General features: G+C 50.2%; 4 protein-coding genes across 4 annotated transcripts; 2 read left to right on the top strand and 2 right to left on the bottom strand.

Moving 5' to 3' along the window:
- Positions 1-294: 294 nt before the first annotated feature.
- On the top strand, positions 295-2931 carry BDQ94DRAFT_145023 (Mis12-Mtw1 family protein). Its single transcript, XM_026766560.1, has 5 exons — positions 295-1038; positions 1146-1793; positions 1844-2008; positions 2056-2224; positions 2279-2931. The coding sequence occupies exons 1-5, from the start codon at positions 831-833 to the stop codon at positions 2853-2855; spliced, it is 1767 nt and encodes a 588-aa protein (XP_026625803.1). The 5' UTR covers positions 295-830; the 3' UTR covers positions 2856-2931.
- On the bottom strand, positions 2923-3341 carry BDQ94DRAFT_145022 (uncharacterized protein). The gene has a single exon (XM_026766559.1). The coding sequence runs from the start codon at positions 3177-3179 to the stop codon at positions 2958-2960; it is 222 nt and encodes a 73-aa protein (XP_026625802.1). The 5' UTR covers positions 3180-3341; the 3' UTR covers positions 2923-2957.
- Positions 3342-6847: 3506 nt separating this feature from the next.
- On the bottom strand, positions 6848-7704 carry BDQ94DRAFT_145016 (uncharacterized protein). The gene has a single exon (XM_026766558.1). The coding sequence runs from the start codon at positions 7087-7089 to the stop codon at positions 6892-6894; it is 198 nt and encodes a 65-aa protein (XP_026625801.1). The 5' UTR covers positions 7090-7704; the 3' UTR covers positions 6848-6891.
- A 3007-nt stretch (positions 7705-10711) lies between these two features.
- Positions 10712-13738, top strand: BDQ94DRAFT_145010 (threonine/serine exporter family protein). Its single transcript, XM_026766557.1, has one exon. The coding sequence runs from the start codon at positions 11145-11147 to the stop codon at positions 13101-13103; it is 1959 nt and encodes a 652-aa protein (XP_026625800.1). The 5' UTR covers positions 10712-11144; the 3' UTR covers positions 13104-13738.
- The last annotated feature ends 580 nt before the right edge of the window (positions 13739-14318 follow it).

Here is a 14318-nt window from a genome sequence, read left to right as displayed (position 1 = left end):
CGGGGCTGTACACATTGATTAGATACTAGAACATACATAATGAACATAGTTGCCAATGTTAACCTATCATGTATTACATGTCCGATATAGTAGGAAATACTGGAGCACTAGACTACACAGTAGAGAAAGTGACTTTGACCGCATTTCGCGGGCCAGCGGTGTCACCCGAAACGGGCCTAGCGCCGTCCCCACGCGCCACGACCAAAACAAGCGCGTGCTGCGGCAACTCGCAAGAGCCAAATCCCCCCGTCATCCCGACGCCAGAGCTTGGCCCTTCTGCGCAAGGAGCCCTGTGGGAATTTCTGCCATCATATCGTCAATCTCAATCCGCCTGTCTATCGGTCGCCCGCTGTCGCCACGTCTTCTGAACGGGTGGTTGTACCGCGCAACCCGGCTATCGACAACACGTCCCTCGGACCGCCCACACCCCCCCGTTTTGCGTTCCGTCGAAAGCTACCCGTCGACTACCTGCGACCGCGCGATTCCGCATCCCCCCAATCCAGATCCAAAGATCAGAAAACACAACCGGAGGAGTCTGTCAAAAGCCCGATTGTCAATCCCAGCTACTTGTCGTTTGTGAATTGTTCCGGAAGTGGAGGGATTTGGCGGTGACGGAGAGGTCCTATCAACAACAGAAGCGGGAGGAATTCTTCGCGGCCAGCTTCAGCTTCAAGCTACCATTCGCGCTTGATTTCTTCCCGGTAGGAAACGAAGATACTGCGCGGGGTGGACCTGTATTCAGCCCCTTTGCAGATTGATATTTACGCTCTTTACTCTTTTTCATTTGTCGCCCGCCCTTACGACCCCGCCTTTTGAGTCCCGGTCCTGACATGACCGTCACTGTTTTGGCTACCTCTACCACCAAGACGAAACGTCGCGAACCGTTACTGGCCCTTGATATGGCAACGTCCCAGGCGCAGGCGCGTCCTGCCGCGCCTGGAAGAAGTTCGGGGAGGAGAACCAGCGCGCGACTGAGTTTGAATAAGCAGGATCGGAGTGAGGAGAAGTTGAGTGCTGCGGAGAAGAAACGGAAAGCTGGTGAGTGACTCTGTGCGATTGGAAGGAAGGGCGATCGCAGTGGTGTTGATTATATGATGCGCTGAGAGTAATGGATGAATTGCTAATGCCTGGGCTTGGGTTTATAGTACCGTTTGAAGAAGATATCGAGGGGTTCCAGTTCTCGCGCATCACGACCAAGAAGGCTAGGCCATCAGAGCCTAATAAGGTACCGTCACCTGTCCCAGAAGAGCCAGCACATCCGTCACCGAGACGAGGTCGACCGCCGAAGAAGCGAGTAGAGGAGAAGAAGACGGAGGTTGCGGAGGAACCGAAGAAACAGGCCGAAGGGACTGGAAAGAGGAGAACGAGAGGCGCTGCGAAAAACTCAGTAGATCCGGTCGAACCTGCGCCTGAGCCGGAACCGCAAGCACAACCACAACCACAGCAACAACGTGCTACACGCTCAACACGAAAACATGACCAAGTCGAGACGGTGCCGTTAGAGAAGAAGCGGAGGAAAGGCAGGCCGAGTAACTCGAAGACCGATGCACTTCAGCAGCAGCAGCAGCAGCAGTCTCAACCGCAACCGCAGCCACGCAATGGCTTTGTGTCTCCAGAGCCGCAACAGTCCGGAACTGCTACTACAATTGCGCTGCCGTTGGCGGATACGCCAGTCATCCAGCGCAACAAGGAGATGCGGGGAAAGAAATCTGTGAAAGGAGGGAATCGACGGAGCAGTCTTGGGATGAGAGGACGGAGAGCCAGCTCACTGATTGACTCGGGGGCGTCTAATGGTGCGCAAACCGTGCCATGTGTGTCTGATGGAATGCTAACAACGTTGCAGCATTACCACATAAGAAGGTTGATACCGCAGATTTCTACAAGCACATCGCGGCTGATCTGCCGGAGCCTCGAAGGATGCGTCAGCTTCTAATATGGTGTGGCACGCGGGCAATGGGTGATAAGCCATCCGGGTCGCGCTCAGAGGATGAGAGCGCCCGTCTTGCCGGTACGTTCAGTAGTACGGGAGTGGATGCATAAGCTAACAAGTCCCAGCGCGCGTCATCCAGGAAGAGCTACTGAAGGAGTTCTCCAGCAACTCGGAGCTTTCCAACTGGTTTGGAAGAGAAGATGCTACCCCTCCTACTCTGGTGGTCAAGAAGGAGAACCCAAAGAACATCCAAAACGCGGAGAAGATCCAGGAACTGGAAGAACAAATACAAAGGTACGCAGAGTCGAATGTGCTGCAGCAGCTGAGAGCTAACAGTTACGTGTCAAGGCTCCAAAAAGAGCGACATGCTCTCAATGCACTCCTACGGCCAGCAGACATCCCTCGAATCAAGCCTGCACCACCCGAACAACCCGAATCCGACTCCGTCCCATCATCACAGCCATCACCGCCCGAACAAATCGACCTCTCTCTATTAGAACCATCGCAACGAAAAATCTTTGCACAAATTAACCCCGAAGCCGCCAAACAACAACCAGACGCCCAGCCCATGGAAACCGAACCAGCAGCGCCCGAACCAAACCTCTTACCCCAAATGTCTCCCTCTACCGTCTCCACCCGACTCTCTCGCATCACCAAGTCACTCGCACCGACCCTCGACTCTCTCGCGGCTGGCATCCACGACATCGACCTCTATCGCACAATGTCCGACACAGTCTCGACCCGCATCCTCCGCATCTGCGCCGAGCGCCTCGACGAGCGCGATGCACGTCGTCGACTCGCGACAGCCGAATCCAACGCCGACGAAAACAACAACCGTCAAGGCCTCAGCCTCCGACCACGACCCCGAGAAGACCTCGGCTTGATTCTGGGGGCGTTGAGCCGGGTAGAGCGTCGCTCGACGTAGCCCCGCTAACCCACGGGAGAATACAATCACATAGGATGACGGCTTGTTACTATACATATCCACGAAAGGGAAGGGGTGATCGGTTCATTACAATCTGTTATGTCATGTATTTGCGGACTGGGCTGTGCAGGGCAGGGCAGGGACTAGCCTTGGCGTTTGATAAATTCTAATTTCCCTTTGGTTGGGCGTTTCTTTTCTTTCTTCAGCAATGGAGTTGGGGTGTGTGTATGAATGGATGGATGGGGGAAGGGACACAATATGATAGGATAGGACAGGGCCAGTAAGGATAAATAGTATACTACTCTCACCGTACATTATCCACATTCATTTCATCCTCCAGGTTTATACATTCACTTATCCATCCAGAAAATACTAGTTAGTAAGAAAAGTACTGAATGATTCAAACACACAATAGCAAGGACCACCCACAACTATAGCCGAACCTGCAAGGCAGGTACGTAGTAACTATACATAGTAAATAAAGTGCTGACTAGCATGCAGCACACGCACCTAATTTAGTCTAGTCCAAGCCTAGCCTAGACTAACAGCTACTAAATCTCGAAAATGCAAACCGGTTTCTGTTTCTTTCTATGCTTAGTTGCTACGTTAGTTTGGTGTTTATATTTTTGTAAGATGTGCAGGATGATGATAGGCGTGATGATCTGCAGTGGCTAGGCTTACGCGTCATCAGGGATGGGGATGGGGGGATGGTGAACTTGCAGTTTAGTATGCAGTTTGGTGAATGAATGAGAAACTTGCTGGATTAGAATAATGCAAGTATTCATGGATGATTAGTACTTACCAAGGATGATGGTGATCTATTTTTAGATACTTGGTAGTATGGATCAGGTTTGATGTGGTATGTTGTAGCCTGGATTCTTCTCTTTTTCGTTGGATACGATGATGTTGTAGTGAAGGGTATAGCAGGGTGTAGTAGGAGTTGGTTGATGTAGTATGTAGTATGGTATGTGCCATTTTCTGGTATTAGCATGTGAGTGATACTTGAAGGTACTTTCTGGATGTATTTCGTATATTGGATGGTTAGTCGTTGGGTTCAATTGGGTTGTGTGGGTTGGAATGTGGGATTGTTGGTTCGATGCTGGACGGTGAACGTTCATTCTACTATGACCTTCGGTGCTCTGAACCAGCTCTTCTATTTGATTGATTGTTAGATCTACCATTGTCTCTGCCATTTGATATAGAATATAGTTATATACTATCGGTTATGATTAGTAGTTCTATCAACAGGTCCAGTTAAGTTGACTTGATCATGATGATCACTACATGAAGACGACACTAAGTATATATTCTAATCCTGTCCACTCATAATCCACGAGCCTGATATAATCTTTTTTGACAAACCAAGCGAACATACTAGAACACTAGTACTCCCTTACACTATGTTATTCTTACATCAACATTATATATATCTTAGTGGACAATAAATATCTCCAGTGTCAATAAACCTTATCTCCTTCAGTGATAACACTAGGAGGTACATTCATACTCCATATACTAAATTAGTAATCAAGGATTGACTATCAACCACTCACTCAGCCGAGCATTCTAGTCTAATAGATAAGCCTACCATTTGCCTTCAGGAATGTCCAATGATTTCCCAAACAGTGATACCTATTTAGTAACGATCAATGACTGACGATCAACCCACCTAGTATCTTCTAGAACTGCCTACCCACTGATCAACATAGGTAATCATGAACATCCCCGTTGGGCAACAATCATTTCTGCCCCCTTTCCCCTTTAAATTCCCGAAAGGTTGTTTGGGTCGTTATCAGAGAAAGGAAAAAAAAAGACGCGAGGCAGAGTGGGGGAGGAAGATGATCGACTAGCGGCTATGACGAGATTCCGATAGTTTCGGCTAGGTACAGTGGTTGCTGGTCTAGTAGCGTGGCTTAGTTGCTTAGGTTTCAGATTCTGCCGGTTAGATAGGGGATGAGTATCATATACAGTGTAGAATCAGTAGTCCCAAGGTGGAGTATTGTTTCTTGTGGAGAGAATGGATATGGTCATGTGGTTGTATCTGGTACACATACTTTGTATGGTTTAGCTGGAAGCTAGACATCGTTAGGTGACTGGGCGCGTGCATGATGCGATGTGGTGATCTTGAAAGTAGTTGCTGAAATTAGTAGTTGTCACTATGTCTCATTCTTAGCTTATTTGTTGCGTGATAATAAGCAAATATTGGAAGTTCTTGTGTGATGAAGAGTCTGACGCACGGATGTCAAAGCTTGGAGATGCAAACTTTGTGTAATTCTGATGATCTGTGTGTATGCATGTGTGTCTCTAGATGCAGTTATCTCTAGCGACTCATAATGAATTGCTTCATGCTCAGGTAGCACTTGCTGCTGGCTCTGTTTTGCACTGGACAAAGATCGAGTTGTACACGCTGCGTATTATGCGGCGTTTTGATCATCATCTGCTGAACGATACTATTAGTCAGTCGGCACATTTTTTTTTAAAGAACTCAAAAGAGCCCGGTTAAAGCACTTGGAGATTGAATCCATGTGATGTGAAAGGTCTAGATCTGGAATAGCTATCTTCAACGACAGCTTGATTTCCCCGGAAGACTGTGAACAAGAACCTCGTGTCTGATATCAAGAATGGCCAGCTGACAGAACCATGACCGACCCGGATCTAGACGGTCACTGGACTAAGCATCGAAGGTTCAGGTATCTTGTTGAGCCAGCCAGCCAGCATGATGGTAGCTCGACGCTGGCCTGGACTGCTGAGGGTTCCAGAAATTAGCCTTTCCGGTGCTCCAGGCATCCTTGCCAAGTAGCTAGCTGTGGCGAAGCAGCACCAATGAGATTTGATATGTGAGTCATTGAGTCATTGTTCATTGCGAATGAGGTATTTTGTTCTTGTCTGAGGCAGTTCGACTGCTGCTGTTGTGCCACGCTGATTGATTAGGTGGCTTGTTGCTGCAGCCCGCTGATGGCTAGATTCGCGCCCAGGAGAAAGACTCCGGCGAGCATTCCAGGCGATTGAGGAACATCGATCGCCCAGACAAGAATGGAAGAAGTTGTCTGACAATCAAGTAAAAGTACGTCGGACCAGGCGGTTCAACTGTCAAATAAGCTCTGCCCCACCCCTGACAAGTCCCGGAAAGAGCTGAACCAAGGAACCTTCTTGCCCGAGCCACTGGTGGCTGATCTACGGGCGCCGCCGTCGATGCTCGTGGATGATACCGGGCGTCTATTCATTGTGCTACTCTGCCCTGAAGAATGTGAATGTCATTATTGCACAGATGCTCAAGCGATGGACCAGCAGCATACGTGTGCATCCGCCGGCTCGGCAGCCTTCCCTCCCCGGTGCCACACTGGGTAGGATGGACGGCCATGGTGCAATGTTGTCGCACTCCCAATTGCAGAATTAAGTATTGGTCCCTGCGTCCGTGCAGGAGTCACAGACATCCTCGGCAGCTCTTGTCGCAGTGGCACAGTTGGGAGCTGAATTGTCTGGCGTTTGGGGAACAATTTGCGTTACCGTGAAAGCTGAGGAGTTGTCCAGGATAGAGCGGGGTTCACGAGGCGTCTGCTGGAGTTACGTCAATTTCCTGTGGGCGGCTATACCTTGACTAGGCGACCACATGAAGAATTCCTATCCTGCATCATGATGAAAGGGGGTGGTGATCTAATCACCCTGGAGTACAGAAGAACTGAGCTGAGCTCAAAGAGCCCATCGTGTAACCCCATCATTGTTCACTCCACTTTCCCGGAAGACTCCTTGACTTCATCTAAAGGGGAGTGATACAACCAAGCAGTGTCGGGAGTGGAATCGAGGACAGGATTGAATGCTTCAGGTACTTTGGACGATGTCGGCTTGTGCAAGGCGGGGCGACGGGATTCATATTCAGTTCATCCTCAGTTTCGATAATTTAGGAATCGAATTGTCCTTACTACGCAGGGTAAAAGGTCTACCAAAGTGAATTTCTAATTATACCTTCTTCCAACTTTACTCTGCCTCGCTGCTTGATGCAGGCCAGGCAGACAAATATGGCAGTGGGGCAGTCGCATTAGCTGTGCGCATCACCGTGAAGATCATGGAGCCGGCGGATCTGTTGTGACGACGACGCAGCGAGTGAGCGATTCAGGGAATGTGGATCGGCGACATTACCACCGCCATGCCGTCTGAAAGAAAACGCCATCAGTCCAAGTAAGGAGCTGAAACGACCTTCTTTCAACGTCTCAAGTATCGCTGTTCTCATCGTCATTCGTTTGTCCTGCGTGATTCCAATTATGCCACGGAGTTTCTTTGCTACCTGGAAGGTTTACTATGCTCCTCGAAATCCTCATAGATAGCACCGTCAAGTAGTGTAGTACGCTACTGAGAGTCCACCGAGACTAGAGGAGATAAACAAAAGTTTTCAGCTACAGGCGACAGCTATCGGACCAGATGGAGATAACAGTAGAATGAATCCTCACCGGGTTTGCCACCTGTGCATCGGCAAGGCCTAATTGGGCGATCCGAATAGAGAACAGTAGAATGAATCCTCACCGGGTTTGCCACCTGTGCATCGGCAAGGCCTAATTGGGCGATCCGAATAGAGGAGGGAGGAACGGAAGAAAAAGTGCACGGAGCAACAACAGCCTGAGGGGGGCGACAGAACTCCCAATAAACGGGCTTAGTTCGGTGAAGATCATAACTGTCATCCCCTGTGTTGATCAGCAGGGACGGTCTTGGAAACTAGGAGGACTTGACCAAGGCAACCGTCCGTACTATCCGGTAGCACGGAGTAGTTTGCAGTAGTGCGCAGAGAGAAAGAGAGAGAGAGAGAGAGAAAAGAAAAGAGAGGGATGGAAAGACAGGAAGACAGATGAAGATGAAGAAAGAAGACTAAACAATGAAGCGAAAAGGAAAACTGATGGGTGGGCCAGAGTGTACCGTACAGTGTATAGTACAGACAGGTAGGCAGTCAGTGACTAGTTTAGTGATGCATCCATCCATCCATCCATCCATCTCCCACACCCACTTTGACTTCCCTCTCCCCACCCAATCCCAACCTCACCTTCTCCTTTCCTCCCCCCCCCCCTCCCTTTCTCCATTCTTTTCCATCCATCTCTCCCCTCTGACACCATCCACCCACCCATGTGATGGATTCCAAAGACCCTCCGAAGCTTCGTAATCCAGCGACTCGGCTGCACTGCCGACCCACCCACGCTTCTAAAGAAACGTCCAAGACTTGCTGTTCGCTGTGAGTCGAGAACGAAATTGATCTATCGCTATCGCCATGAACCAACGTCATTCCCGATCGACAGGCAGTTCATGCGCACAAATCAGAGTACAAAGTACACCTCCCTGCAAGTGTCTTCATCCACACCATGTTTGGCGGACCTCAAACTATCGGTCTTCAGAGTGCAACGACCGGGTAGCCGACATAAATCCTGATACGAGTTGGCAAATTGGCTCATGGCTTATGGCTTGCTCCCGGAGTAGCCGCCACGGGCTCAGCAGCCATAGATAGTCAGTCCAGCCTTTCTAGAGGGCCGGACTTTCGGTTTGGGGTCCGCGATCCGGTTCGGGCGCTAAAGTGGGTGATAAACCTGGGTTCCTTCTTCCGGACCCAGCCACGGTCCCACTCGGGCCTTTGAGAGAACCTGAAAAAAAAAAATCAAGGGAATGAGCTTGACCTGACGCGAGCAATGCATTCATCAAGCTTTTCCTGTCAATGCCGCCCGCGGTAACCCATGGATCTTCCCCTTCCCTCAATGGTTCCAGAAGGCCCAGCCCAGACCTTCCAGGCACTTCAGTTTTCCAGTCGGGCGGTGGAGTCTCCCCCGAATTGACAGGCCTCCACTCTCAAGAGACAGAAAAACAAATACCAGGAGATTTATGTATTCGGTACACAGGAAACACAAATAAAATCAACATTGACATCCATCACCACATAGACACCTTATGTGGATCATGCCGAGTAAGCAAGCATGAAATCAAGAATTGCAACAAAAAACAACGAAATCAATAGAAAGAGGCACTATCACCAACTTCTGTCCGGCAACAAGCCCAACACCACAGAACTACCACCACCACCAATAAGCCCTCGGAAGAAAGGAAACAACAACCAGAATTTCAAGCACTCTGACGGACTGCTACGGGTTCTGTGTTTCCAGTGGCTTCCTGCTGCGATCCCTTTATCCGGCCCCCGTCTAGGTCAAGGTGACTTCCCCCTTAGGCCAAGTGGTACCGCATCGTGGAGCCCGTGGGACCGGTTCCGTCGATAATGCTGCCCGCATCTTAGATAGTAGGAGTAAGAAAAAAAAAAAAGGAAAAAAATCTCACTGCTCGCTGACCGATGTCTGAGCGCCACTTCATTATACTGGTGGTTAGGTGTCCACTATTCTCCTCCTGCCCTCCTGGTCGTGCTCATGAAGCAGCTTGGGTTGAAAGCCATGTGTCTCCATGGGCTCAGCTGGTGAGCACTAGTAGCTCTTCAGACACATACAACCCAGTGTATCTTATTCGAAACCTGCTGAAAGATGAGTGGGCATTTGACTTTGGATTATTTATAAGTTAAGACCTCGTCCGTGTCTAGCCCTCTGGGGGTGTCTGTGATCCATCCACTCAGATTCGTCACGGTTTCAACTCTTCCGGCCAAGGCAGTGATTCGACTACTCCCAGGTGGCAACCACGCCTTGGGCACCCGAAGCAGCGTCTGATACAAAACTTCCCCTTCCCCCTACTCTCTTTGAGATCACCATCCCCTGCCCTGCCACCCCCGATGTCAGGCACAGACGCCCCGATCTTTTAAACCCGAATTGTCAATTCCTTTTTCATATTATTCCGCGAACTCTCGTCTGCTACACAAAGCCAAGGATAGATCGCGCACATCCACTCTTTTCATATGACCATCGTGGCGCATGGAGCTCCGTGATTGGTCCTGTCTGTCTCTAACCCGTGTTCACATTTCCCAGATTCGGCTGCTTTCGTCCAGCGGAGCACTTCTCTTGAGCTCGTTCTCTTATCTCTCTCTCTCCATCATCACCTGCCGGCTCCCTTCATCCTCGTCCCTCAGATAGGAGACCGAGTATAAGCTCCCCTCCTTCTCGCAACCTCCCTCCCTCCGTGTCCCTCCCCGCTCCTCTTCCCTCCTATCCGACAGAGGAATTCTTTCTTTTTCAAGTTGTATCAACATCGGGTTATGTATCAGTGACGTACTTTCATTCCTTGTGGCGGGCCCTTTATCCCTTTCAACCTACCTCTGTGACTCCTCTGTCTTCCGAGTTCACGTCTGTGAAAAGAAAAAGAAAATATCACCATTCTTATCTGTGTCTGTCATTCCTTGACCTTGGCTTAAAAATTTGCGAGGTGCGTTTTGTGACTGGCCACATCTCATGATACTGATGCAGGTTACATATTGACGCGGTTGCTAGGCTGCTGGAACAAGTTTCGCACATCAAGACCCCTTGAACAACGTTAGGCTCAAAACTCGAGTGTCCTCCCTCTTCTTACCGTGTTGAGTTTGTTCAGGGATTTCTAAGAAGTTTGGAAGGGAGAAAAGAAAGAATAAAAAAACAGCTATCATATCTGGGCGAGAACATACGCAGAGGTAACACAAAACGGACTGCAGATTCCGTGAGTTGAGACCAAGCTTCCGCCAGTCACGTAAAGCAATCAAGAATGGCTGGCGGCTATTTTGATCTGCCCATCTCCTCCTCCTCCAGGCGTTCGAGCCTTACTGATGTATCTGGAGGAGCAAGCAGATCATCCCCAGGGCCGCGTGTCCTGACCCCCCTACCGACCCCCAATGAGAGCCTACAGGAGAGGTTGCCGGACCCAGGCGGAGCTCAGGGCAGGTTGAGGAATGCAGCAATCCCCAGGAGCGCGAATCGGGTCAAGTTCACGGTCAGCGAGGCTGGTCTTGGCACCAGTCCCTCTGGGTCGACGTCAGTGGCCCGGTTTGCTGGAAGGGGCTCGTCACTACCGCAAAGACCATTGCCCACTGCCAGCATTCCATCAGCAGTTAAGGCTTCCCCTGACCCCCAATCAGTGCCTTTGGTCGATATCAGCCCCAGTTCACCAGTAGGTGTCACGGGCCTAACGGTCCACTCAGCATCCAGTTCCACGGGTGCCACTGGCGATGATGATGAAGTCAGTAATGAGAAGGGGAGGGCGATTTATTCAGCACAAGAGAGAGCCCAGCGGCTGGCATCCGTGCTGCACCAATCCTCTAAAACTCCGAAGACCAGTCCTTGGCCTAGTCGACCGTCCTCCATCGCATCTACTCCTTCAGAGGCGGCGCTACCCTTTGAGGATGGAGATGAGATTCCCATGATAAGTCTTTCCGAAAAGCAATTTGGCGATTTTTCAGACGACGATGACCTGGGCCCATTGAACGGCCGACAATCGATCCGAACTTCTCAAGCCCACCAACTAGTCAGACAAATGACTCGAAACGATTTTGATTTTTTGAGCCGGCTCCAAGCCCCCTCGGTAGGGCTGGAGTCCGGACAAGTCACTCCCATTGAAGAAAGGGACTCTGACGCCTATGTCGAACGACCGACGCACTACCGCGGCGGCATCCTCTCCTCTTTACTCAAACTTTACGATCAACCCGGTGGCCACTATTCGCGGGGCCGGAATGCCAGCTTGCGCCGGAGCAGCACGGGAGAGTTCAGTGGTCGAGGGTTATCCCCGGACCCTACCTGGAAGTCTCAACGGCCCAGGAAGTGGTATGAAGAATCCCCCAACCAGTCGAGCACTTCGCTGGCTGGCTCAACGGCCAAGAATTCTACGACCTCTCCAATTGCGATGCTTAAGCGCTCGCGTAGCAGTGGAGCCATTCCAAACGTACCAAAGCGGATGGGCAAGCCGCAGCTCGAGGATGAAATTCGTATCACAGTCCAGATAGCCGAGCTTCTCTCCCGACAGGGATATCTCATCCGGCTTTGCCGGGCTTTGATGAAGTACGGTGCTCCTACCCACCGACTAGAGGAATATATGAAGATGACTGCCCGCGTCTTGGAAGTTGATGGCCAATTTCTGTATATACCTGGCTGCATGATCATCTCCTTTGACGATGCTTCTACCCACACCACCGAGGTCAGATTAGTCCGAAGCCCCCAAGGGGTTGATCTGGGCCGACTCTGCGATGTGCATCTCATTTACAAGGAGGTGATTCACGGCGTGATTGGGGTCGAAGAGGCCATTCAACGGCTGGACGAGATCCTGAAGCAGAAGAACAAGTACCCGGTACCAGTTGTTATTCTTATCTATGGATGTGCCAGCGCCTGCGTCGGTCCTTTCGCATTTAACGCACGACCCATCGATATGCCGATTGCCTTCTTGCTCGGATGTCTTCTGGGGACCCTTCAACTCGTACTTTCGCCGCGTTCCAATCTTTACGCCAATGTCTTTGAGATCTCCGCAGCAGTCCTAACCTCGTTCTTGGCCCGGGCTTTTGGCAGCATCCGCTATGGTGATGGGCGGCTTTTCTGCTTTTCTGCTTTGGCTCAATCCTCGATTGCACTGATCCTGCCTGGATACATGGTGTTGTGCGCCAGTCTGGAGTTGCAGTCGCGCAGTATCGTTGCCGGATCTGTCCGCATGGTCTACGCTATCATCTATTCCCTCTTCCTCGGGTTCGGGATTACGATCGGAACCGCAGTGTACGGTCTATTAGATGGTGATGCCTCCTCGGACTATACATGCCCGCCAAGTCCCATCACCAATGAATATCTCCAGCATTTTCCCTTTGCGATCCTCTTCACCTTCTGCCTCGCAGTCATCAACCAAGCGAAGTGGAAGCAGATTCCTATGATGTTGATTATCTCATTTGCGGGATACGTGACGAATTACTTTGGCACCAAGCGGTTTTATTCGAGCACTCAGATATCCAATGCCTTGGGCGCGTTCGTCATCGGGGTCATGGGGAACCTTTACAGTCGGCTGCGACACGGCTTCGCGGCCGCTGCGATGTTGCCCGCCATCTTTGTTCTGGTTCCCTCTGGTCTTGCTGCTAGTGGGTCACTCATTTCGGGCATTGCGGCAGCGGAACAAATCACTACGTCGACGTCTCCTTTCGCAGTTGTCTCTAACGGGACACAAGGCTTCGTGGATGCGGCAAAGAACCTATCGAGCCCGGACTTTGACCGCGAGTTCCACGGCGTGGTTCTCGACATCGGTTATGGAATGATCCAGGTAGCAGTCGGCTTCACGGTGGGCCTGTTCCTGGCTGCCTTGGTTGTTTATCCGCTCGGAAAGAAGCGAAGTGGACTCTTCAGCTTCTAGATAACTTGCCTCGATTGTCTCTTCTTTTCTTACACTTGCAATTTGACTGTCTTCTGTGTTATTTCTGACGAAGCGAATTGTCGTGTTATTCAGCGTGATTTATCTTCATCCTTTCACTTGATCTGTGTTTCTTTTTGGTGTCAATGTCCCCCTCCTCTCGGGTTTTCCTTTCTTGTCGGGCTCGCTCTTGCTATTTATGCATATATATCCGTCATCTCTTATCCGGTTACTCTCCTTGTCTGTTCGGGTCTGATTCGTTTGATGCGATTGCAAGCGCTCCCAGGGTATCTTTGCTGTTTTTTGTCATCCACACAGGCGTGTGTTGATTCTTTTCTCCTGTTTTGTACCATTTCATTCCTTTTCTTTCTCTTCGTCCTTTTTCTGCGTCTACAAAAGCAAAGCAACGGCGGTTCGGGTCATATGTTACAACGTCTTTGGTGGGATTCTAATTCCTTGTGCTGATCTGCTCCTGATACATGGAAGTTGAGTTGATCGTTATATTATACTGCGTTATTACTTACATCTACTGCCACCACCAAGCTAGCCCTACGACGGCTTATCACTAGATAGAAGATACGATACCACGAATAATGATCAACTACGAACAATACCTCGCATAGAAACCACACTCATCGGTACAACTCTTAGATCTATCCCTTCCATTTATAAGCCTCTACTCAGCGACGAGGACCAAACTCGTCTCTAGTTTTATACCACTGAGTATAGCACACCCGCGGAGAAAGAGAGGCTAATATATAGAAACATTACGTAACTTGCCAGCCCTCTTATCCAACCCAAAGCACCATCACATCAGAATAGACGACTATCAAGCCTGAAACAAATCCGAGACGCCCGTATTCATACCGCATCTGGGAATCTATTCAACAAGCTCTCAAAATATCTCTCTCATGATCTCATCATCATCATCATCATCATCATCATCATCATCATCTTTCCATGCCCTTGCAGCCTCAGCCTCATCCCCGCGCTCATCAAACAGTCTCATTATGAAATCCAGTTTCCTCCTGTCCCTCTTTATCCCCCTCTGCCGTCCTTTATATCAGCACCATGAGCCATAGCTACAGTACCCTCTCCAGAACCTTCCTCCCCTTCTCCACCGTCCATTCATCCATCTCCCTCTTCCTCCCAGCAACCACAACCACCACAATCTCATTGACAAAGCACCACTAATCGCCGAGCCCACAATCCCCCTCC

The sequence above is a fragment of the Aspergillus welwitschiae genome (assembly GCF_003344945.1).
Source record: "Aspergillus welwitschiae strain CBS 139.54b unplaced genomic scaffold BDQ94scaffold_18, whole genome shotgun sequence".
NCBI lineage: Eukaryota > Fungi > Ascomycota > Eurotiomycetes > Eurotiales > Aspergillaceae > Aspergillus > Aspergillus welwitschiae.
The sequence above is the reverse complement of the archived record's forward strand: the minus strand, read 5'-3'. Positions and strand labels throughout refer to the sequence as shown.